Source organism: Hyla sarda, chromosome 1 (assembly GCF_029499605.1).
Source record: "Hyla sarda isolate aHylSar1 chromosome 1, aHylSar1.hap1, whole genome shotgun sequence".
NCBI classification, from domain to species: domain Eukaryota; kingdom Metazoa; phylum Chordata; class Amphibia; order Anura; family Hylidae; genus Hyla; species Hyla sarda.
The window spans coordinates 471,518,567-471,544,736 of record NC_079189.1 but is presented as its reverse complement, the minus strand read 5'-3'; the positions used below and the strand labels follow the sequence as shown (position 1 = coordinate 471,544,736).

General features: G+C 41.0%; 2 protein-coding genes across 3 annotated transcripts in view; one reads left to right on the top strand and one right to left on the bottom strand.

Annotated features, from left to right (window-relative positions):
* The window catches only part of TESC (tescalcin), a 73,669-nt gene extending 64,154 nt beyond the window's left edge, over positions 1 to 9,515 (top strand). The window contains exons 7-8 of the mRNA XM_056536883.1: positions 4,943 to 4,990; positions 6,295 to 9,515. Coding sequence (XP_056392858.1) covers positions 4,943 to 4,990; positions 6,295 to 6,372 — 126 coding nt within the window. The 3' untranslated portion in view covers positions 6,373 to 9,515. The remainder of the gene's footprint in view (positions 1 to 4,942; positions 4,991 to 6,294) is intronic.
* A 2,542-nt stretch (positions 9,516 to 12,057) lies between these two features.
* Positions 12,058 to 26,170, bottom strand: part of FBXW8 (F-box and WD repeat domain containing 8) — a 144,056-nt gene continuing 129,943 nt past the window's right edge. Inside the window, exons 9-10 of one of the 2 annotated variants that reach the window (XM_056536853.1) lie at positions 24,591 to 24,707; positions 12,058 to 14,267 (exon numbers count right to left, since the gene is read on the bottom strand). In XM_056536853.1, the coding sequence (XP_056392828.1) occupies positions 14,123 to 14,267; positions 24,591 to 24,707 (262 nt within the window). In that variant the 3' untranslated portion in view covers positions 12,058 to 14,122. The remainder of the gene's footprint in view (positions 14,268 to 24,590; positions 24,708 to 26,170) is intronic. The other variant, XM_056536843.1, reaches the window with a different exon arrangement.

The following is a 26,170-nucleotide window of genomic DNA, read 5'->3' as shown; positions in this document are numbered from 1 at the left end:
GGGCCTGGACGTCCCTGGACCTTTTTTTTTATGGCTTGTCACCCCCCTGATGGAGTCCCTGCTTGTCAGTGAGTGACTGCGACTGTCACTCACTGACCGCTGGGTGCCCGCAAGGACTATGACCGGGCCTCATAGTCCTTGCAGGCCCGCACATTTATTTCTAGGGCGCGGGCCCCTTAAGAATTATGGCAGAGCCGGACAGGCCAAGGGCTGATTGGAGTAGAGAGGTCACGTGCCCCACACAGGCATGCACGTCTCCTCCAATCACCTGACCTGTCCACGTCCCTGCGCAATCTCCTTCATCCTCCCCATCCAGCACCAGGAGCAGCACAAGCCCCACGTGGTATCTCCGATCCCAGCAGGGTAAGTGAACTTGCGTGGGGGTGGGGGGGGGGTGTTATGGGAGTGATAAGAGGTGATGAGTGGTGTGGGGGGGGGGTAATAAGTGGTGCAGGGGGGTTATGGGGTTGATGAGAGGTGGTGTGGTGGGGGGGTTATGGAGGTGAGGAGTGGTGCAGGGGGGTGATTAGAGTTGTAGGGGGGTTATGGGGGTGATGAGAGGTGGGGGGGTTAGGGAGGTGATGAGTGGTGCAGAGGGGAGTGATTAGAGGTGCAGGGGGTTTTGGGGGGGGATGAGAGGTGCAGGTGGGGTTATGGGGGGGATGAGAGGTGCAGGTGGGGTTATGGGGTGATAAGAGGTGCAGATGGGGTTATGGGGGGATGAGAGGTGCAGAGGGGGGGTTATGGGGGTGATGAGGAGAGGTTTGGCAGGGGGTTTATGGGGGTGATGAGGACACAGAGGATAAGAGGGGGTGTATATGTATATATGATGTGTATGCATGTATGGCAGTATTATATTCAGGGTACAATGTGTGGCAGTATTATATTTAGTGGGTACAGTGCATGACAGTATTGTATTCAGGGGTACAGTGTGTGGCAGTATTATATTTAGTGGGTACAGTGTGTGGAAGTATTATATTCAGGGTACAGTGTATAGCAGGATTATATTCAGGTTACAGTGTGTGGCAGGATTATATTTAGTGGGTACAGTGTGTGGCAGGATTATTTAGTGGGTACAGTGTGTGGCAGTATTATATTCAGGGGGTACAGTGTGTGGCAGGATTATATTCAGGGTGCAGTGTGTGGCAGGATTATATTCAGGGGGTACAGTGTGTGGCAGGATTATTTAGTGGGTACAGTGTGTGGCAGTATTATATTCAGTGGATACAGTGTGCGGCAGTATTATATTCAGGGTACAGTATGTGGCAGTATTATATTTAGTGGGTACAGTGTATAGCAGTATTATATTCAGTGGATACAGTGTGTAGCAGTATTATATTCAGGGTACAGTGTGTGGCAGTATTATACTCAGGTTACAGTGTGTGGCAGTATTATATTTAGTGGGTACAGTGTATAGCAGTATTATATTCAGGGTACAGTGTGGGGCAGTATTCTATTCAGTGGGTACAGTGTGTGGCAGTATTCTTTTCAGGGTACAGTGTATGGCAGTATTATATTCAGGGTGCAGTGTGGGGCAGTATTATACTCAGGGTACAGTGTGGGGCAGTATTATATTCAGGGTACAGTGTGTGGCAGTATTATATTCAGGGTACAGTGTGTGGCAGTATTATATTTAGTGGGTACAGTGTATAGCAGTATTATATTCAGAGTACAGTGTGGGGCAGGATTATATTTAGTGGGCACAGTGTATGGCAGTATTATATTTAGGGTACAGTGTGGGGCAGTATTATATTCAAGGTACAGTGTATGGCAGGATTATATTTAGTGGGCACAGTGTATGGCAGTATTATATTTAGGGTACAGTGTGGGGCAGTATTTTATTTAGGGTACACTCTCTGGCAAGGTTATAATGATTACTGTCTTCATGCAGAGGATGGGGATCTGCTGACAAAGTGAGGAGCCAATGATGTCTGGATGTCAGACTCTGCAGAGAAGATGGAGCTGGAGGATGGCCTGGTCTCTGGACCAGATGAAGAAGAAAAGATAACAGAGAAGATATCACTCAAGTCAGAAGACGTCACTCAGGTCACTGATATTGTGCATTCTCCTGACTGTCCCATCAGAACTGTAGTCACTTGTAAGTTCTGCAGTGATGATGGGTAAAACTGTGTCCAATCTGTGTCTCTCCAGCTGTTACATAACAACAACTCCCATTGCCAGAGGCTCTTCAGATATGATGGGAGTTTTAGCTTTCCAACAGCTAGAGAACCACTTCAACCGAGGTGATCGGTGGGGGTCTCAGCAGTCGGACCCCCACCCAAAACATGGGCTGCTTATTATAAAATTTCCGGGTCCTGGGGGGGGGGGGGTCTGCGGGGAGGGGTAGGGAGCCCCGAGATAATTTTTTGAATCGGGCCCTGTGGTTTCTAGCTGCACCCCTGCGCACGACCGCTGCGCATTGATACAGCATTGGGGGCAACGGTTAACGGCAGAAAGGGGCGTACAACAACTATATAGTGGCAAATTGTGCCCCGGCCCATATAGTTGTTGTAGGCCCCTCTTTGCTAATAGTTTTCCCCCCATATAGTTGTAGGCCTCTCTGAGAGGGGCCCAGGCCTACCACAACTATGAGGGCAACTATTAACAGAGGGCCTACCACAACTATAGGGGCAACTATTAACAGAGGGGCCTACCAAAATTAAATGGAGCCCCCTATATAGTTTGGGTAGGCCCCTCTGTTAATAGTTGCTTCCATATAGTTTGGGTAGGCCCCTCTTTAAAAGGAGTAGTCTGGTGAAAAATAACTTATCCCATATAACGCACACCCAACCCCCTCCCCCCCCCCCCCCCGCGTGATCTCCTGCACAGGCCCCGGCGGTTTGCTGGAAGCTGACGTCTGTACCCCGCAGGAAGCTGCGGCCGGCACACCTCCTCCATGTATCTCTACATGGAACGGGGGGGGGGGGAGGCAGGCCTTGAGCTGTGTGGGGGGGCCCTGAAATTTCTGATGGCAGCCGTGTGTGTGTGTGTGTGTGTGTGTATATATATATATATATATATATATATATATATATATATATATGTATATATGTATATATATGTATATGTATGTATATGTATATATATATATTATAGTAGAAATGCAGGGGCATGTAGTATGAAGTACATAGTTACGACTAGCTGTGTGTTTCACAGGAACATTCTGTAAAATGTGTTCACTGCCAAAAGGGATTTTGAGGTTATTTTATAAAGAAGTAGATGTGCAGCTTCCAACATATTACACAGCCTCCAGTCGTTCACACAAATTAGCAATGGCAGATATTGCCAATTATGCATCTGAATGGATGGGCAGATGGAGCTTAAAGGGGTACTCCAGCCCTAATACCATCTTATCCCCTAAGGGTTAGGGGATAAGATATCTGATCATGGGGGTCCCGCCGCTGAGGACCACCGCAATTTTTCATTGTGCACCCACCTTTGTGAGCACTCCGCAGCGCTGGAGGCTCCAAATATGTAGCGTGACGACCACGGGGCCGGAGTATCGTGACGCCACGACTCTGCCCCGTGTGATGTCACGACCCACCCCTTAATGCAAGTCTATGGGAGGGGGCATGACGGCCGTAAGATGTATTAGGGCCGGAGTACCCCTTTTAATGTCTACAGTTTAGACCTACAGTTTAACCCAAAAGAATCTGGATTTATTTGACTTCTACTGAATTTCTTAAGCCCATTGCTATAGTACAACAATCTTATAGGTATAACATTTAAGTAACTAATAAATACTGGGAAATTGTGTCATAAAGCATCTCATACCTTATTGCAGTGATCTTTTACCCTTCTAAAGAAAAATACAGTGGCTTATACTGGCAACATGGGGTACTCACACCGGAGGAAAAAATGTTCAGTTTCCAGAGGCGACAAGCTTTTTTACTATAATAACTGTGAACCAGTGGAACAGCCTATCTCAGGAACTGCTAACAACAAAAACAGTTAAGGGGTTTGAAAAAGCTTAGACAAAATCTTAGAACAAATTAACAGTAATGCTTATGTAAAACTATTGAATTCATGTACTGAAGTTGCCCATACCCATTCATTCACATCTTCTCTCCTTCCTTGGTTGAACATGATAGACGTGTCTTTTTCAAACCATACCAGGTCTGAAGTATGAACCTATGGAAATTCTTTGTGCCAACACACAGGCTATGTGCATGAGACTTTGTTACTAAGAGCTCATCCACAAGCCATTGAGTTGTCGCTACGTCTCATCAGACACTCATTTTCTAAGGCAATATACATGCCTATGCCATACACAGAGGCAAATAAAATAAAAAATGCAGCACTTATCACTTCTTTGCAATCGCTTTTATTCCATCCAACAATGGGGGGTTACAAACAGCATACAGGTACATAACGAGCTGCTTTTATAACTGCATGCTGTTTATAACCCCTCACTGTTGGTTGGAATAAAGGGGATTCAAAGAAGAGGTGAGTGCCTTGTTTTTTTTATTGCCTTTGCCTCTGTATATGGAGTCAATATTATGATTGCAGCAGAGGGGGAAATGTGTTTTTTTTCTGTGAAGTCAGACTACTTATATTTGGGGGGGGGGGTGATATATCATCACATCAGGCTCTTAGAGAAAAATGCATCTAGAGATGCTCAAAGGATTACTAGTACAGTATTCACTTGTTGGGTAAAATATCTGTCAAAAGCAAGAACAAGGAGGCACAATCTGAGATGAGCAGCAGTGTTACAAAATATTATTTTGTTAAAAGAGTAGTAGATGCTCGGAACAAAAATCTAGCAGACATGGTTGGTAATCTACTGTATGTGAATGTATACATGCTTGTATAGATTATGAGAATAATAATAAAAATGTAATAATATAAGGACAACCTAGATGGACTAGGTGTATTTTTTCTGACAACAATGTTCTGTGTTATACTCTGTATTTCAAGTTGTTTTTGTTTCTCCCATTAACAGGAACCAGATCAGGTGTATGAAGGAATAACCTTTGAAGACTTTTTAAAGGTAATTTTGTCATTAGATTACTTCATGAAGTTATTCCTGTTCAGTTACTGGTTGCTGTTCTTTGAGTGGAAAAAGAAGGAAAGGAACATGATCGTTTTGACTCTTCAATTTAATTCACCATATTTGATTTTCACAGTTCCAAATGTTCCTTTACATCATGACATAAGCTAAGGCTAAGACATACTAAGACATTTCTTGTCCTCTGTGTATGTTCAGGTATATACCCTACTTACCACCTATAAAAAATATCATGACCACACATTAGGAGCTGTGAAAATTGAACATAGCAAATCTAAGTTCAGACAGAGTGGAAGATAAAGTCTGTATGACAACCCAATGAGTGGGATCTGTATTGTCTGTAATATTCGTATTTGCTTTGATGTAAATATAGATATAGGCAGTTCACTTATTGTGGCTGCATTAAAGTATGCATAAAACATCATGTGTTCTTGAGGGATAAAAAGTCTTTATTTAAAACTCCACTGTAAAGAAATGACGCACAATGGAATGTTATCATACATTGGTGATATCTCACCACTTTCTGAAGAACGGGGTGGGCATATGTACTAAGGGCTGGGCTGCTAACACATAGTGATGAAAACACCCAGCCAAAGGTAAATCCTGATATTCACACTAGTACACTACTGTGTGTATTTATTTATATATATTTATATACATAAGTATATATACTTTTCTGACAAAACTACCTTTATCTGCTCAGCTCTTCCATAACGTGGTGCCTGCAGAATGGACTGCACTTCTAACACGTATTGAAATAAAAAGACAACAATCCGTGGCGCAGTCCTAGTGCATTATCACAATGTCAGCTCAAAAAGCCTCGCTAAGAGCACAACACCTAAATCAGCATGTAGTTAAATGGCCATTTGTCAGCAGCCCTGATAGCTTCAGCAGCTTGGGCTATACATACTGTATATGGAGGACGGTGATAGGCAAATGATCCCACTGATGGGGCTTCTCCAGCGTAAAATTTTTTATTCCAAGATAAATAGCATAAAATAAGTAAGATAGCACATCTGACGCATTCAGGTCCGAACTGGACCCTTTCTCCAGTGCGTGCATCGCACGCACTTGAAAAAGAGTCCGGTTCGGACCTGAAATGAGTTGGATGTTCTATCTTACTTAGAGAAAAGCCATCACTGGGATCATTTGCCTATCACTGTCCTTCTTATACAGTGCATTTCTAACATGACTGCTTCCCTTTAACAACTCTGTAACATACAACTTATAGATCTTGCTCTTGTTGCTGTTTATAGTAGATTGACAGTTCTTCATCTTTTTTCTAGATTTGGGAGAAAATTGATATTGAAACCAAAATGCATGTTAGATTCCTGAACATGGACACAATACCTTCCTGCCACTGAGTTTTCTGAAGATGGTGAACTTAGCCTCTGCTGGAAAGTAATTCATCATCTAAATTGTTTATTTAAAGGGGTCTTCTATTACTGTATTGATATTGGGGTCTTAGATTTTATTATGAAGATTATAATGTAGAAGGAATTAATCAATTTATATCTAATACTCTGAACTAGTTCATGAATGGTCTTTTTATGTGACCTAAGTAAGTGCTACACACCTCAAATTCTGTATCCAGCGGCTGGAATCCAGTGAAAGAATTTCCATCTCCCACCATATACCGGTCAGATCCATACAGTACCCTATTTATTTCAATGAGCTGAATGGAGTCAGTTAGTGACTTCATTTGGCTCATTGAAATAAATGAGGTACTGCAGAGATACGGTAGGAGGTGGTTTTGAAATTCTCCCACAGGATCTGGCTGCGCAAACTGTGGTGTGCCTTCTTCCCTAATGGGGTTGTCTTTGGAAGACAACCCTGATGTTATGTCCTACAAGGGCATTTAGACATCAAAGTGAGTGGGCCCGATTCAGGTTCCCCTTTGTGACTCTCTTCTTGCATCAGTATCACAATGTAACCAAATTGACTACCCAGACGGCTATCCTAGATAGGGCTAGAACTATTAAACCAGAGCATTAAAAGATTTCAGACAATTCAATTTTCATCTTATTTTAAGTAAATGTATTTATACTTTTATGTTTTTTTCAGGATAGTTGTAGATTGGTCACGTATAGAGGAGATGTTTGGCATAGACAGAGTAGTGGTTCTTTCGTGAACTGGGATGGCATCCTTCTCTACTTAAAAGATTCTAAGGAATATTGTATTGTTCAGCATTTGCTGAAGCTATATTAGCTAACAGATTGCTGAAAGTATGAACGGAGGTACGAGTTGTATGTTCTATAGTGTCCAATTGGTATGTGAGAGGTATTGTAGTATGTATAGAGGGTTATATAATCCTGAATGTAAATGATCTACACAGGATCAATAGCAATAGGTAAAGATTGAAGAATTGTCTAAAATCCTCAAATAAATAACTGCTAAATAAATGCCTTGCTGTTAACCAGAAATGTCACTATGTAGTGTATTTAGACTACCACTAGGTAAAATTGCCCCATCATATGAATCTGTATTGAATATATTTGCTTTTGGACTTTCATTAAAAAGCACCAGTTACTATGGATACTAAGTCAGAGGTCTACCAGCAAAACACATGCCAAAAGCATTCTCTCTAGCCATAGTGCGCTTGGTAGATGTCTATGGGCATGTTAGGAAAGTGCTTATGCAAAGTAACTCTTTGGTGCCACCATTTGGATGTATCTTCCCTCCAAGTACATTTTTGACTTATTTTGCCTTAGAACATGACTGGGGATTTGATAAGCCAAGCCAGAACCCCCTCCTCCCTCCAGAAGGGTAAGTTACCCATCTTCAGACAAATGCCATATCGAGACTTGATTCTACATTTCAAAGAAGAAATAAGAAGAAACTAAAGCAAACTCCATAGGAAAAAAGCAACAGACAATCATGCAGCACTATACCAATAGCAGTAACGTTTTATAGTTCTAACAATTGTGATTGGCAGCACATGGGTACAACCAAAGACATGGTAAATCTAGTACATATTGTATGAATAATAAGAATTCTACTATTGGAAATTCCTTTACTCCTATGGTGTAGACATGGATTTGTATAAGATGCACTGTTTTACCTATTACTATACCCAGCTTCAGCTTTACATCCTATGATTATTCCTCTCACAGGGAAAGAAGTTCTGTGCTACCAAGGTTTATATTATTTACTGGGGAGAGCTCTGGACTGCTGGCAGGAAAAGAGGACATCAAAGCCCATTCATATAAAGAACAATGTAGTTTATCAATCGGGTTTCCAAGATTACAAAACATGACTGCTTACTTTTATAAACAGTGGCACCTGTCCATAGGATGTGTCTGGTACTGCAGCTCCGCTCCATTGAATTGAATGGGGCTGGGCTACATTACCGCACACAATCTGTGAACAGGCGTGGCACTGTTTCTGTAAGAAAGCTATCTAGTTTTTGAGATGGAATGTATTGGAAAAAAAGAAAATAATGTTTTTTAACCAGAAAATCATGCTGCACATTTTTTAATAATTGAAATCTTAAGAGGGTACTCCTGGGAACTAAAACTTAGCCCCTATCCACAGTCACAGGTTTCAGACCCCCTCCAGAGCAGTACAGCCCCACCATCGGAGATGCGCAGGAGTAACACTGAGACTGTGCATAGGGGGCAAGTTTAAGTTACCAAGAGTACCTCTTTAATGGCTATTTCAGGCAATACCTCAGTATATATGTTCTGTGTGTTAACTACGGTTTTAAAGAAAAAAAAACCAGGTATTGTTCTCTCTCTGCCTTCAGGTAGATCAGGTATGATTTCCCTTCCTCTTACTGTGGGGCAGTATGCAGAACCAGCAGGGGCTTCTGTGCTTGTAAATGTCAATAAAGAAGGTGTACACATGAAAAGCAATAAACTGGAGAAAGCTAAATTCTGAATGTAGTACAAATAATAAAATCTTTTTTTTTCTAAAAAGTAACAATTTCATGTATGCTTTTTTTCTTATTCAGTAAGATTTGTTTGTTATCATAGGTAGAGAGAATTGACACAGGTTGCTGGTCCAAGAAAATGCAGATAATAAATGGACATCACTTAGACATTATATGACTGATGACAATGGGCTTTAATTTTTATAATAGCCTGAGGCTAGGGCCACATATGTAATTTATATAACACAACAGCATCTCTTATTTAGCAAAACTGGTGTGGTCAGTCTGTTCCAGGACGAAAGCATGTACGCAATCTTACCATAAGTATTCTAAGAGAGTGGTACATGTTTTGTAATATTAAGATCAAACACTTGTTTATTAAAGAAGTCATATTATTAATACAACCAATGTCCAAGAATGTTTCTAGCTTTCTGTAGCTTCAGGCAAAAAGTGGAATTGGTCCCTGCCCTATTGAAAAAAATAGAGAAATGTTTGTGTGCAGACAATCTGCATTGTATAACAGTGTACCTCTATATAATACTCCTATTAGATAGAACAAAAACAGGTTGGTTACAGCTCACCACTTGTAGTCTTGAACTTGTTTGAGAATCTTATCCGAGGTGCACGGGACTGGAAACACACAGCCGCTCTGTGGTAGTCATCAAGAGAAAGCAACTCCAACCTGGAGAAAGTCCAGCACTCGGGGATAACATTAAAACATATCCAGTTTCATTTGAAACTTCTTAAAATGTCCAATGGACTGACATACAATGTATAAAGGTTTTATTAATTGTATGTAAGTCCATTGGACATTTTAAGAAGTTTCAAATAAAACTGGATATGTTTTAATGTTATCCCCGAGTGCTGGACTTTCTCCAGGTTAAAGTTCTTTTCTCTTAATAACTCAAATAACTATCAAATAAATACTGCATTACCAGTCCTGACTCTCTTGCATTCCACATCTGCTTTTTGCAGGTCATGGGGTCAATGTAGCCATTCATGGAACAGTCTGCCTCTCAGGCACCCTGCAATCTGCGGTGAGATACTCATCTTGTCTCATGAAAGACATGGGTCCGCCTCAGTCCATGTTCCTTATTACAGCATATTGAGGTTATCCATGAAAGTGTGCTCCACTCATGACCATTATGAGCCAGAAAGGCATACCCTCTAACGGTCCCTCTCTTTTGGAGGGACATTTTCTAATTTTAATGTCTCTCTATCCATCTTTGCTCCTTCAAATGTCCCTTTTTTAGACCTGACAAATAGATATGCATCAATAAACTTAGTATTTGCCCCAGAAGTTTGAGTGTTCCTAAATGTGTATTAGGCCCCAACTTGTTTATTACTCCAGAATTTGGTTCAATCTGGATCATAAAAAAGACATTTTTGGTGATTTTATGTGCTAATATATGAATTAAAGCTATTTAAATGTATATACATGCCTTAAAGGGGTACTCCGCTGCTCAGCGTTTGGAACAAACTGTTCCGAACGATGGAGCCAGTGCCCGGAGCTCGTGACATTATAGCCACACCCCATCAATGCAAGTCTATGGGAGGGGGCGTGACAGCCATCATGCCCCCTCCCATAGACTTGCATTGAGGGGGCAGGGCAAGACTGTGACATCACGAGCTCCCGGCGCCGACTCCAGCGTTCGGAACAGTTTGTTCTAAACACTGAGCAGCAGATCTTTGATCATCCACAAAGTTGAAAGGTATAACAATGGTAAGGCAGTAGGTTTGAAGGACTTGGCTCTGCCACATGCTCAGCTATTTATTTGTCTGGCAGTCTTGTAATGTTATTTTTTATTTGGGAGTACATCCCGTGGTATACATTCCTCCAGCCAAGGCAGATGACAGCAGCCACATCAAGAGTGAGAATAAATTAAAAAGCAACTGCATGGCTTTGTCTACATGAATTACATAAAAAGTCAATAAGCCCTAAATCTTATTAGGAAAATTTCAGTAATGTGTGTTTCTTTTGATGTAGCAATAGCACAGATTCCTGTCACATTGCTAAAGCTTAGGATTGTGCTACTCTAAGAACAGAAAAACAAATCGCCAGTGTGCCAGATATATACTTTCCTTATTAATCACTGTGGGCATCAGTCTGTGCCCGGAATGGAGCCAACCTGCAGAAGGCAACTTGTCAACTTTGCTGTCACCACTCGTTGCCCATTATTAAACCTAAGTAAAGACTAAAGACTGGACTAAAGAGAAACTAAAGTGACTTTCATACATGCAGAATAAAGTTTTATATTACTAGTATTTAAATATGAGGAAATGCATATAAATGTAAACACTGAAAATAAGCACTTATTGCATTGCCCATGTTCAGCTTGGAATATCTGGATAGCTTCCTAAATTTTTGCACTCTGAATGCCATCAGGGCCTACGTGCCAATGCTTCAGCTTGTCATCACCTGGCATATTTGTGGCATCGCACACACACATATGCAAAAAACTTGGACAGAGAGGAAACTTGAGGACTAGGACAATGTAATTGCGAAATACTCCACACAAATATTTTGATCCCTGTCACAAGCTTTTTTTTTTTTTCTTGTAAATATTTGCATTATCATGACATTTATTAACAATGATACAGAGAAGAAGACGGTGTTCTAAATCTGACAATAATCAGCCTTGTAGCCAAATAGCTCCGGTTGGGTGAACACAGGGCATCAGAGCAGAACTATTCTCATACATTGTTGTATTGTAGACATGTGAATAAAGAAGCAGCCGGATGTAATTCTATAGTGCGGTGTAAATTCTCTTTCACACATTGTCACACGAGCCATTCCAGGGGTGTACTATTTTCCTTCCTTCCATCTTCAATAGCACATAGAATTAAAGGGGTATTCCAGGCCAAAACTTTTTTTTATATATATCAACTGGCTCCGGAAAGTTAAACAGATTTGTAAATTACTTCTATTAAAAAAATCTTAATCCTTCCAATAGTTATTAGCTTCTGAAGTTGAGTTGTTGTTTTCTGTCTAACTGCTCTCTGATGACTCACGTCCTGGGAGCTGTGCAGTTCCTATGGGGATATTCTCCCATCATGCACAGCTCCCGGGATGTGACATCATCATTGAGCAGTTAGACAGAAACTTCAGAAGCTAATAACTATTGGAAGGATTAAGATTTTTTAATAGAAGTAATTTACAAATCTGGAAAGATTATTTAATAGAAGTAATTTACACATGAAAAATGCAGTCAAAAATTCCAAAATAATGTTCACAATTCTTGAGGACATTTGGCTCCCACTGCATCTACCTGCCGGTGCAGCTCCTTGAAGCGTTGCAAATGAAATCTCGACAAAGCATCAGCTGACACATTCTTACATCATTCTTTATACAATGCGTTTATTTAAATATTGTAAAAGAAGTACAAAAGAATAATTTTTTACAAGAACAGAAAATAGCTGCAAAAGAAAAAGATGTTCCTAGTAGTGCCACACTCAACCCAAGATAAAGGCCAGTGGTCAGCAGACCATTTTAACCGCATCATAGCCAACAGAGCCTGCATCATCGGTAAAAAGCTGCAGGGCATTATTGTTACAAATTCTGATTGCCAAATAGCATGGCCATTAAATAAAGAAAGAAAATGAAGCCACATCTGCAGGTCATCTGTCAACGCGGAAGTCGGCCTAGTATGGTAAAAAAAAAAAGTTCTTTAGCCCCCTGGTTGCAGAGGACATATTTTTTTTTAGGAAAGACTGGAATCTCACGAATAAGACTGGACATATGAGCAAAACTGTCTTGAGGAAGGTGAAATTCCATGACCTAAAAATCCAAGGAAGTAGTCGACAAAACAGTCTTTTCTGAAGCAAGTTGTCATCTGCTGGCCCATTATTTATTTAGATACATTTCTGGCCATTTTAGTGCAATTACAATGACATATTTTTGTGAGACTGAACCTACGCTTTTAACACAAGCTAAAGACAAACATAAAGGATATTGCATTAGTATAATGGCACATGAACAGATAATTGGCCCAGATTTATCAATCTGTCCAAGACAAAACTGTCTGATTTGCCCATAGCAACAAATCACAGATCAGCTTTTATTTCTTAAAATACCGATATAAAATAAAAGCTGAGCTGTGAGCGGTTGCTATGGGCAAATCAGTTTTTGTTTCAGACATATTGATAAATCTGGGTAGATAAATTGACAATAAAGACACTTTTTATCATTTGACTCCCTTTGGGTTTCTCTCCTAATCTTCTAAACACTGCAGTAATGTAAAGGTATTTTAGGCTGGGTTCACATCAGCGATCGCAGGTCCGTTTGCTGATTCCACTATAAAGACAGGACTTTTTCTCTGCTAAAATAATGTGAAAGAACAGGCATCTAACAGAACGCCCGCAGACCCCATTCAAAGTGAATGGGACCTGTTGGGTTTCGTTGATGCGCGCTGTCACCACCTCAGTCCCAGTTATCAGCTATTGTATAGGTGCTCCCTGACAGAGCTCCACAATGCTGATGTGAACATAATCATACAATACTGCTTGCTCTGGGTTGCCATGGCAGTGTCAAGAGTTCTGTGCAAGGACTTCCTGTCTTTTATAACTGTGTTCCTGTGAGTGGTCACATGACCAAGTCTTGACATTTCCATAGAATCCCCATAATAAGCAGCAATATAAACAATACTCACATACTGTTTCTGTAGCAGATGGGGGATCGGGAGACAAAACAGGACATCCCAGTCCCTGTACAATATTATTTTACAACATTTACACAAGTCAGCTGGTTTATAACATTTACACATGTAAAATGCATTATTATAGTAAATGGCCTTAGATAACAGTGAAAAGTTCTCCATAACAAAGAAACATAATGTACAAAATGTACAGTGGTTGTAAATGAATGTACAATACAATATAGAATATTCATTAGCAAATATTCTATATTACCCAGACCTGTGGCTTTTCTCATTATTCACTTTCACATACTGTAAATAAGATCCCATGTATTGTCCTCAGATGCTGCACTATTTAATGTTTTGTTAGTAGGATAAATTAAAATATACACAATATACAATAAAACAGGCCTAAAAGAACCTGGAAAACCTGGAACGCAGGTCAAGAAAAAAAAAACTAAAAATGAGATAATAAAGTATAAAAATAATAATAGCATATTGTGCAGAATATGGATGTTGCAGAATCATTTAGATGTCCCAGAATTATTAGCAACATTGTCCCTGAGTAAGTAAAACCGTTCATATTATTCCTTGGAGAGATGGCTGATTTCACACAATGTCATAGGGCACTGCCAGACCAATGTTGTAACTGTATCCGGTCACTTCACTATAAGAGGAACGACAAATTGGAAGGACGCTCTCTGCAGATGTCTGATCCACTGAGAATTCATACACACTGATGGTGCCTCGATGTCTGCAAAGAAAAACAGAAAGTCATGCATGTCTATTTTGAACGCCATGCCTTTCTTATTGGTTTTGTCATTTAGCAAGGGTGCCATCCAGTGGTGAGTTGTGTTCTTACACGTTGTACCAAAAGATACAATAAAAACATACTGTAAGAAAAGTAGGTCTGTTTAGAGCAGTGTTTGTCAAACGTGTCTGCAGTTGTGGAAAAATTACAACTCCCAGTAGTAGTAGTTTTGCAGCAGCTGGAGACACACTGTTAGGAAAACACTAGCTTAGTGGAAAGCTTCTTATACAAAAATACTGCAACTTTCTAGTGATATTTAGACCTAGTGTGCACATTAAGACTATAACATTAAATCTTTGCTCACACTACTATTATAATACTATTACACAGTATTCAGGAGCTTAAAGGGGGAACTCTGGGGGAAACAAGTGGACAACAAATGTTTTCATATCAACTGGTGCCACATCGTATCCCCTATCCAAAGGGGACGTCACGCCTCTGCCCCCGTGTGATGTCACGCTCCGCCCCTCAATGCAAGCCTACGGAAGGGGGCGTGATAGCTATCATGCCCCCTCCCTCAGGCTTGCACTGAGGGGTGGAGCGTGACGTCACACGGGGGCGGAGGCTTGACGTCACACGCCGCCGGCTCTATAGTCGCCCCTTAATCAGACCCGGAGCGAACACACTCCGGGGACTGATTACAAACGGGGTGCCGCGTGCATGATCACGGGCGTCCCCAGCTGCGGGACTCCCGCGATCGGGCATCTTATCCCCTATCCAAAGGATAGGAGATAAGATGTGTAAGCACCGGAAAACCCCTTTAAGATTTTTAAATGGAAGCAAATTACAAATCTGTTTAACTTTCTGGCACCAGTTGATTTGAAAACATATATTTTCCACCGGAATTCCTCTATAAAGTCCTCTTTTATCATCATGTCATTTTAGGCCCCAAATTTAGAGCCATTTAAATATAACATCTTTATAGTGGATGGAGCTCAGGTTTTCTGACATAAAGACATACATTTAAAGACATACATTTAAATGGACACGGTCATCAACTTTTTTTTTTTTTGATATGTTGTAGTAGAAATGTACTACAACATATCTCTAATATAGCTTCATTATTTTTTTTTTAAATTATGTTGTATTTAACGTTTGAAAACCGGCACCTAGGGGTCTCCCTCCTAGTGGCCGGCTGCAGGCTGGCGTGACGTCACGCCTGAATTCGGATCGATGCCGGCCAGGTATCGGTCCTAATTCATTCAGCCTGCGCTTGCTCCCTGCCTGTCAATCAGACAGACAGGCAGGAGCGAGCGCTGAGAGCGCATTGGCTCCCTGGCCTCAGACGCCGGCCCCGCCTCCCGGCATCTACACGCCGCTGCTGCTGCTCTGCACACTCGGTTATGTCTCTTGGGGTGGGGGGTTCGGGGTAGCGCTGCGGTATGTCTCTTGGGGGGGGGTTCGGGGTAGCGATGCGGCCCTACAACTATTGTTTTCAACAGGGGGGAGAGCGGGGTTCGGGGTAGCGCCGCGGCCCTAACAAAGTTATTGCTTTCAACACAGGGTGCCTCCAGCTGTTTCACCACTACAACTCCAAGCATGCCCTGACAGCCAATAGATGTCAGGGCAAGCTGGGAGTTGTAGTGGGGAAACAGCTGGAGGCACCCTGTATAGATGAACTAAGGGCAGAAGTGTCGGCCCCAGCAGGCATCAGTGATGTAGTGCCTGTTGGGGAAGTCTGCCTGGTAGTGAGCACACTACCAGGCAGACAAAAAGACCTTTTTAATATAGTAAAAAATAATTTAAAGGCAGGGAGTAGGGATAGATGGGCAATAGGCAGGGACAGAAAAAAAAAAAAAGGATGGTGGGAGCTACCCTTTAAAGTGGTATTCTGGCATAAAAATAGTATGCGATACAAAGTAAAAACCCTCATGTATATGTAGTAGTCAAAGGGTGTGTCCTGAGAGAAGGATTTTTTATTTATTTTTAATCTAGTTAGTGTTAAGGATAATAAATTAAAAAAATTCTATAACCTTCCTTGCCTCTGTTGTCTGGCGATTCAGGGTTTGAGCACATGGATTCACACATCAGCTCATCCTATCAGTGGCTGAGGTGGGACACCACTGTGGTGGCTGTGGACATGGGGCTCCACATGCCCAAACCCAGAAGCAGTGGACAGTGGAAAATGGAGATCTGCTATAATGAGGGAGGTGTGGGAGCAAGAAGGTAACAGACAATTCTTTTTTTTCTTTTTCACTTAACCTCTCCCTGTCTAGATTTATTATTCTTTTTATTTTTTTTTACTTTTCTCCGCACAACCCCTTTAAATCCTTTCAGTGGTGTCTCACATAATCCCTCGCTACCATCTAGGGGTGGTGACCTCTACTTCATTGTCAGTGTGCTGGTTGCACATGCTCAATAACAGCACTTGAAAATATTGGAGGATGAGCTGCTTGTCTATGAAGGAGATGTAACTGGGAGCTAATCTAAACCTATGTTCACAAGACGGAATTTCCGAGCCCTCTGAATATTCAGCTTGGAAATTCCTCTGCAGCAGAGTCCTCTTGATTTCATTGGGATTCTGCTGCACTGTGCCCATGGCAGAATTTCCATTATATTTTTGCTGTGGAAATCCCAATTCCAGCCCCTGTAGAAACATTGAACCAGTTCAATGTTTCTGCGGATTTCTCTCGGAAATGCATTGCCGTCTATGAAGACTGCGCATTTCTGCCTAGTCCTAGCGCAGTGTAATGAAGCATATGTGTGGAATGTCTTCCCGGGAGGAAATTCCACACATATTTCTCTGTGTGAACATAGCCTAAGAGGGAGCACAATATTAAAGCAGTACTCCACTGGAACACTTTTTTTTTTTTTTTAAATCAACGGATGCCAGAAAGTTAACAGATTTGTAAATTACTTCTATGAAAAAATCTTAATCCTTCCAGTACTTATTAACGACTGTATACTATTGAGGAAATTCTTCTCTTTTTGGATATCTATTCTGTCATGAGCACAGTGCTCTCTGCTGACACCTCTGTCCATGTCAGGAACTGTCCAGAGCAGGAGAAATCCCCATAGCAAACATGTGCTTCTCTATACAGTTCCTAAAATGGACAGAGGTGTCAGCAGAGAGCACTGTGGTTGTGACAGAAAAGAAATAAAAAAAGAAAAGAATTTCCTCTGTAGTATACAGACACTAATAAGTACTGGAAGGATTAAAAAAATTTTAATAGAAGTAATTTACAAATGGGCTACTGCTAAAGCAGCACACTCTTTTTGTACTGATATGGGGCAAGTAGGGGGCAGCAGTGTGGCAAAAACAAACAAACAAAAAAAAAAAAAAACAATGTTTAGGATGTAGGAATAGTGTTAAACTGCTGCTTTGTGTGTGATGACCCTGCAGTCAAATAGACAAAATTGTCAGCAGAAAAGACATAAAAACCGACACTATTCCCTGATATGGACTTAAAAAACTGACAATAGTAATAATGAATAAAAAAAGGAAAATTTACTGATGAAAATCAGACATTGCTTTAGAATTGTGGTTCTATAGGATCATTTTGAAAAACAAAATAATGAAACTGTCCTGGACGTAAATGATGGTTCCCTGAACTTAACTTAACCTTTTGAGGCAGTCACTGCAATTTGGAGATTTCTGTAACTCAATGAGACTCCTACACCTGTCTACTGGTATCCTGGGTCACTCCATTTAAGATACTGCTCCATTGTCTCAGGTATAAAGGTGCCTTCTCCAGACTTCTACAGATGTTCAATAGGATACAGGGATCATAGAAACCACTTCAGAATAGCCCAAGGTTTTGCTCTTAGCCATCCTTGGGTATTTTTAGCATTATCCTGTTGACCTGTTGACCATGACCTGACACTGAGTAACACATTTCACTTCAGAATGCCTTGATAGTCTTAAAGGGGTACTCCACAGGAAAACATTTTTTTCTTAATCAACTGGTGCCAGAAAGTTAAATAGATTTGTAAATTGCTTCTATTTAAAAATCTTAATCCTTCCAGAATGTAACAGCTGCTGTATGCTCCACAGGAAGTCCTTTCTTTTTGAATTTCCTTTGTCTGACCACAGTGCTCTCTGCTGACACCTCTGTACATAAATATGACTCTAAAAATAGAAAAAAGGCAGAGCTTTCATTGGGATGGTATTGCTGGTATACAGGTGTATTTGTGTAGGAACAATCAGCAAAACAGCTCACCTTGTATAGTTGTGTATCAGCCACGACTACTATATGCGCATAAAGCCAGAGGAGTGGTGCTGCTTTCCCGAGGTCGGTGTGGAAGGATTCCTACCCGAAGTTCTAGATGTACTAACCAATTCCCTACAGTTCCCTAATGACCTCATCTCAAACAGTGGCACAGTTCCATCAATAGATCCTTGGACAGGAGTATACATGGGACACTCGTGCACATAGGAGTATACCATTCAAGTCTTTATTACCCAATTTTATTTTTCCATTAACATATCCAGGATGCCCGTATTGCCATATTTACCCTATCATCTTTTCCTCTGCAGCAATCAATACATCCATTGTTTATTACTTAAACACATCCCTTTTTTTTTGTCTCATATGGTTTGTCCTATACCCACTGTTTCCACTGTACCTACTACAAGTAATCCCACTGTTCATCAATAAGAAGCCTTTTGGACAGTGCTGTTACAGCTTTCTATGTCCAGACCCACTTACCAGCACAAGCCGCGGTACATCAAAGATCCATACGGCGGTTACATTGTGCTCCTTGGTGCCAAAAGCCTTTTAAAAACAAGACATGTTATCCTGTATGTATGCAAGCATGTTTTAACCTGATGAAGAGGTGTGTGCTATCCTCGAAACGAGTTGTGATTTGGCTTTAATAAAGAAGAATACTACCTCTAACTGATGCCTGAGTGGATTGCGCTACCTATCCTGTCCATGTCAGGAACTGTCCAGAGCAGGATAGGTTTTCTATGGGGATTTGCTTCTACTCTGGACAGTTTCTAAAATGGACAGAGGTGTCAGCAGAGAGCACTGTGGTCAGACAGAAAGGAAATTCAAAACGAAAAGAACTTCCAGTGAAGCATACAGCAGCTGACAAGTACTGAAAGGATTCATATCTGTTTAACTTTTTGGCACCAGTTGATTTAGAAAAAAAAGGTTTTCCAGTGGAGTACCCTTTTAAGATGTCATTGTACTCTGTACAGATTCCAGACACCCTCTGCCAGATGCAGCAAAGCAGCCCCAAAACATAACCGAACCTCCTCCATGCTTCACAGTAGGTAGAGTTCTTTTCTTTGTATGCTTCATTTTTTTCATCTGCAAACCTTGAGCTCATGTGATTTGCCAAAAAGCTCCAATTTTGTCTCATCGGTTAAAAAGACAGTCTACTAGAAGCTCTTTGGTCCAGGCCAGTTTCATTATTTTGTTTGTTTAAATTATTTAAATTATTTAGTTGAACCACAATTCTAAACCAATTTTCATCAGTTAATCCCTTAACGAGACAGGACATAAATGTACATCCGGGTGTGCTGGTACTTAATGCCTTTAACCCCTCAGAAGCTGTGATCAATACAGATCACGGCATCTGCGGCAGTGCAGGCATTTGAATGGATGATCGGCTCCAACATGACAGTCAGAGGTCCCTTTACCTGCTCCGGGATCATCTTCTCTGGTCTGACATCAAGCAGACCAGAGAAGTAGATTGCCCATAATACTGATCAGTGCTATGCCCATGCAGAGCACTGTTCATTATGTGCAATCTAAAGATTGCTGTAAATAGTTTCCTGTGGGGACATAAAAGGTGTAAAAAAAAAAAAAAATTATAAAAAAAAAAAAAAAAAAAAAAAATTATAAAAAAAAAAAAAAAAAAAATCGTTTAAAAAATATGTGAAAAAGACCCTCCACCATTAACCCATTAAGGACTCAGCCCATCTGGGCCTTAAAGAGGCACCGTCATTATGAAAAACTTTTTATATCTTGTAGTACTACTGATAAGATGACTTTTTAAAATATAGAAATAGTAGAAAAAAATCCAGCTCACCGTGTCCTTCGCCCGGACTGTGATGTGGCAGGCACTGAGGCAATATAGCAAAGAAGGAAAGTTGTCCAGCCAGGGAATAGTGCAAAAATCTTCTTTATTATTAAAAGCCAGCAAACAGGATACAAAGTGACGCGTTTGAGGTGTCCATCAGCACCCTTAGTCGTACTACTTTTATATCTTGTAGTACTACTGATAAGATGACTTTTTAAATATACATTTATTTAAAAAAAATTAACTAAAAAATCAAAAATGTAAATAGGTGCCACTAGGAGTCATCTGTCTTTATGCAGACAGACTACTCTGTATTTTGCAGCATACTCGATATAGGCTGTAAAGCATGTTGGTATCCAGTATAGGAGATCACCATTGCACCACTACAGCCTACAGTTGTTCCTAAACTTCATCTAATGATGGGAGTTGTAGTTTTACAACAGCTGGGGGTACAATCTTTGTAAAACTCTGTTTTAGTGCTGTGTATTCTCCAGCTGTGTGCCTCCAGCTCTTGCAAAACTACAGACAAAGGATGTGTGGGCATGCTGGGAGTTGTAGTTTTCCACCCGCTAAAGACAACACTGCTCTAACACAGTGCTTTATAAACACTGCAGCTCCAGCTGTTGCAATGCAAAACTACAACTCCCAGCATGCTTGAACAGCCAAAGCTTTCTCTGACTCCTGAATGACAAAGAAGCTGATCAGACATTCAGGAGTCTGTGAAAGCTGAATGACACATATAGTGACAGCTATGTTGATTAGCATCCAGCTTTACTAGGAACAGATAGAAAATGTATGCATAAAAACTACTGTGCAGTGATTTGCAGACTGCCAGACTGCTCCCAGACTCAGAGCAGAAGAGTCATCACAGTGAGAGAGAGACAGACACACCCCCTCCACAAGACAAGAACACAAAGCAACTGAGCAACATATAAATGCTATTTGTTAGGGATATATAGGTCATAGACACATACAAATTATACGAACATGATCAGGATTAGGTACTGAGTAACATATCACTTTTTTTTTTTTTTTGGACTATGACAGGTATGCTTTAACCCCTTAACGACGCAGGACGTAAGTGTACGTCCTGGTGAGCTTGTACTTAACACACCAGGACATACATTTACGTCCTATGCATAACCGCGAGCATCGCTCCGATGCGTGGCAGGTCTCGGCTGCTGATAGCAGCCAGGGACCAGCCCATAATGGCGGACATCCGCGATCGCATTGATGTCCACGATTAACCCCTTAGATGCCGTGATCAATACAGATCATGGCAGCTGCAGCATCGCGGTACTTTGAATGGATGATCGGATTGCCCGCAGCGTGCCGCAGCAATCCGATCATCCAGCATGGCAGCCGGAGGTCCCCTCACCTGCCTCCGCTGTGTTCCATGGGTCTTCTGCTCTGGTCTGCAATCGAGCAGACCAGAGCAGAAGATGATCGATAATACTGATCAGTGCTATGTCCTATGCATAGCACTGAACAGTATTAGCAATCAAATGATTGCTATAAATTATGGGGACTATTAAAGTGTAAAAATAAAAGAGTAAAACATAAAAGTAAAAAAAAATTTGAAAAACCCCCTCCCCCAATAAAAACGTAAAGTCCAAAATAGCTGCTGTTTTCTAACATTTTATTCCCAAAATTTTTTTATAAAAAAAAGTGTTAAAAGTTTTATATAAGCAAATATGGTATCAATAAAAAGTACAGATCACGGCGCAAAAAATGAGCCCTCATACCACCGCTCATACGGAAAAATGAAAAAGTTAAAGGTCTTCAAAATAGGGGGATTTTAAACGTGCTAATTTGGTTAAACAGTTTGCGATTTTTTTAAAGCGCAACAGTAATAGAAAAGTATATTATCATGGGCATCATTTTAATCATATGGACCCAAAGAATAAAGAACACATGTAATTTTTACCCTAAATTGTACGGCGTGACAACGAAACCTTCCAACATTTGCAAAACTGCGGTTTTCTTTTTAATTTCTCCACACAAATAGTATTTTTTTGATTGGGCCAAGCGAGTCATGGTATTACAACAGACAACTGGTCGCGCAAAAAACAAGCCCTCATACTAGTCTGTGGATGAAAATATAAAAGAGTTATGATTTTTTGAAGGCGAGGAGTCCTTAAGGCCCAAATGGGCTGAGTCCTTAAGGGGTTATGGACCCAGCCAAATTTATTTTTGCATTTTCCTTTTTTCCTCCACGCCTTCTAAAAATCACAACTCTTTAATAGTTTCATCCACAGATGAGTATGACGGCTTTTTTTTTTTTTTTGCTTGACCACTTATTTTACCATAAAATCACTAATTTTACAATAAAATGAATGGCACAACCCAAAGAAATACTATTTGTGTGGGGAAATTGAAAAGAAAAACGCAATTTTGCACATTTTGGAAGGTTCCGTTTTCACGCTGTACAATTTACAGTAAAAATGATGTGTTCTTTATTCTGTGGGTCAATACGATTGAAAGGATACCCATGATTACATACTTTTCTATTATTGTGCCGCTCTAAAAAAAAATCTCAAAACTTTTTAACCAAATTAGTACGTTTAAAATCCCTCTATTTTGACGACCTATAACTTTTTCATTTTTCCGTATAAGCGGAGGTATGAGGGCTCATTTTTTGCGCCGTGATCTGTACTTTTTGTTGATACCACATTTGCGCGATCACTCATGTCCGCCATTACCGGCGGGTCCCTGGCTGCTGATAACAGCTGGCACATGCCATGAATGAAGCGAGCACCACTTCAGTGCTCACGGTCATGTACAGGGCGTAAATGTATGTCCTGGTGCGTTAAGTACCACCGCACCAGGACGTAAATATACATCCTGCATTGTTAAGGGTTTCGATTTTACCCCAAAAAGCTTAAAAAAAATTTTTTTTATAAACATATTTGGTATCGTCACGTGCGTAAATGTCAGATAATGTTAATGATCCTGTACGGTAAACAGTGTAAAAGTGAAACAAAAGTCTAAAATTGCTGCTTTTTGGCACATCGCATAAAAAAAAAATTAACAAAAAGCTATTAAAAAGTTACATTTATGCAAAAGTGGTACTGATAAAAACTACAGATCACAGCGAGAAAAATTAGCTCTTATACAGCCCCGTATATGAAAAAGTGTGAAAGTTATAGGTGGTTAAAATAGATTTTAAACATATAAATTTTGTTTAAAAAGTCTGAGATTATTTAAAGTAGTACAATAAAAGAAAACCATGTAATCATGGGTATCATTTTAATCATATTGACCCACAGAATAAACAAAACATGTTTTTTTTTTACCATAAAGTGCACAGCATGAAAATTAAACATTCCAAATTTAGCAAAATTGCGGTTTTCCTTTCAATTTCCCCACACAAATAATATTTTTTTCAGTTGTGCCATACATTTTATGGTAAAATATGATTTTATGGTAAAATGAGTGATGCTGTTACAAAGGACAATTGGTTGCGCAAAAAATAAGCCCTCATATGACAATGTGGATGGAAATATAAAAGAGCTATGATTTTTAGAAGGTTTTTCTGTCTTATATCGAAGGGTGCCAACTATTTTGTCTATGTCTGCATGTACAGCCCACTGACTGTGTAATACTTCCCTGTGTGCTGCAGGTAAACAGAATACTTATTGCCAAGTTATCTCACAGATAACAGATGACTACAGGGGGTCCCAGTAGTAGGATACACTGACATTAGCTTTGTATTAGGGGGGGGGGCATTTATAACAGGAAGGAAACCAAAGGATAGGGGATGTAAGATTGCGGGGGTCCCGCCACTGGAGACCCCTGCGATCTTTGGGCCAGCAGCGGCGGCGTCCGGAACACGGAAGCTTACAGCCACGCCCCCTCCATTCATGTCTATGGGAGGGGGCAGGACGGCTAGTACATAGCAGTCACGCCTGCTCCCTCAGATGAGAATGGAGAGGGTGTGATGGCTGGCATCACCAGACATTGGGCACAGAGCGGAGGTCACTCCGTGCACCTAATGACGGGTGCAGCAGCGGAGATTATTTGGGTCCCCAGCGGCGGGACCCCCGCAATCTAACATCTGATCCCCTACCCTTTGGATAGGGGATAAGAGGTTTACAGCGGAGTACCCCTTTAAGTCCAGGAGGAAGCAAGTTTAAAGGCCAGCAGAAATTTTTACACGTCTTCAAAATACTAGAACCATCCATATAAGAATGGTTTTAAAGAAAATAACAGTCCTACATGACTAGATAGCAATTGTGAAAAGAGGTCTTTATTAAAAAAGTAGCATCCAAGAAAGGGTGGGATTAGACTCACTACCTTCGGTGCGCAGTAAGGTCATCATCCATGATGCTGGCCCCGCGCGGCTGCTTCTCATCTGGAACGTTTGCAGTGATCAGACTCTGGGAGTTAAACCAGATGTAGCGCACTGGGTGTCTAGAGAGAAAGAAAATCTGCATTTACTAGAGATGTCCCGATACCATTTTTTTAAGACAGAGTACAAGTTCTTTAATTCTAATACTCACCGATACCAATTACGAGTACTTTTATTTTATTTCTTTAAGGGGAATCTGACACCAGGGTGACCTGGCTTCTGGCGCTGCTTACCGTATGCTATGTGGGGTCCTTGTTGTGTACAATGGAGGCAGCTGCTGTACTATGAGCAAAGATTTCTCTCTTCTCCACTGGACAGAACAGGGAGTGATTGTGCTGATGTACACATGATGAGCAGCTGTAGAAACCGGGTCACCCGCACTATCTACCTATAAATTCAAGTTAGTGCAGGTGACTCTGCTGTAAGATTGTCTTTAATAGTAGGTAGTATCCCCTTGTAGGTAGTATAGATAGTTGCAGACATTAGCAGCAGCCCCACCCTGCAGACATTAGTAGCAGCTCCCCTGTAGACCGCAGCCCCCCCTTGTAAACAGCACCTCCCTTGTAGACAGCACCTCCCCTTGTAGACAGCTCCCCCCCATTTGTAGACAGGATGCCCCCCCCTGTAGACAGCACTCCCCCTTGTAGACAGCAGGCCCCCCTTGTAGACAGCAGCCCCCCCTTGTAGACAGCAGCCCCCACTACCACACCTTCGGTAGCGCCCTGGGAGTTGCTCACCTGTGGCTGTCCTCTGTCGGGTGTTGCCACTCTGCTGCCCCGTTCTCCCGTCCGCATCATGGCATCCTACGGAGTAGCATGTGACATACACGTCACTCTGATTCCTTCATAGCGTTACACTGGGCGCAGTGGAGGAGGTGGAGTGACGTGTATGTCACATGCTCCTCCATAAGACGCCATGACGCGGACGGGAGAACGGGGCAGCGGAGCGGGGCATTTAACAGGAGGATGACCGCACTGCAGCAGGTATTGATTTGGTATCGGGGATATTAAACAAGTCCCCAATACCATGCAAATGCCTTTTATTGGCCATGATATTGATACTAGTATCGGGACATCACTAGCATTTACCATGTATAATAGTTGCGCAAAAGCAAAATTAGGTTCAAGGAAATATTTATGTACAGCATAATAATCTTAATTATATTGTTGTTATATATAAAAAAGAAAAAAAAACTAAATTTTAATTGGCTTTTTAAGACATATTACCAGATCCTCACACCGTTATGATGTATGTGTATATGAACCAGTCACACATCACCATCTAGTGTTGGAAAAGAAGAATGCAGCACAAATATACATGAATGATGTCAGTGAATATTATTAATATTATATTAATAATAAGAGGAGGTGTTTAAAGATGAGGTGTCCATCTCCCCTAAACCATTGTCTTATTTTATCTCTTCTGCTGGATATTAGATAGAAATCCAAATACTAAAGAAATAACAATGCTGAACATAGTGTGTAAAGATACCAGTGTATTTATTTTACTGGTAATGAACATAATC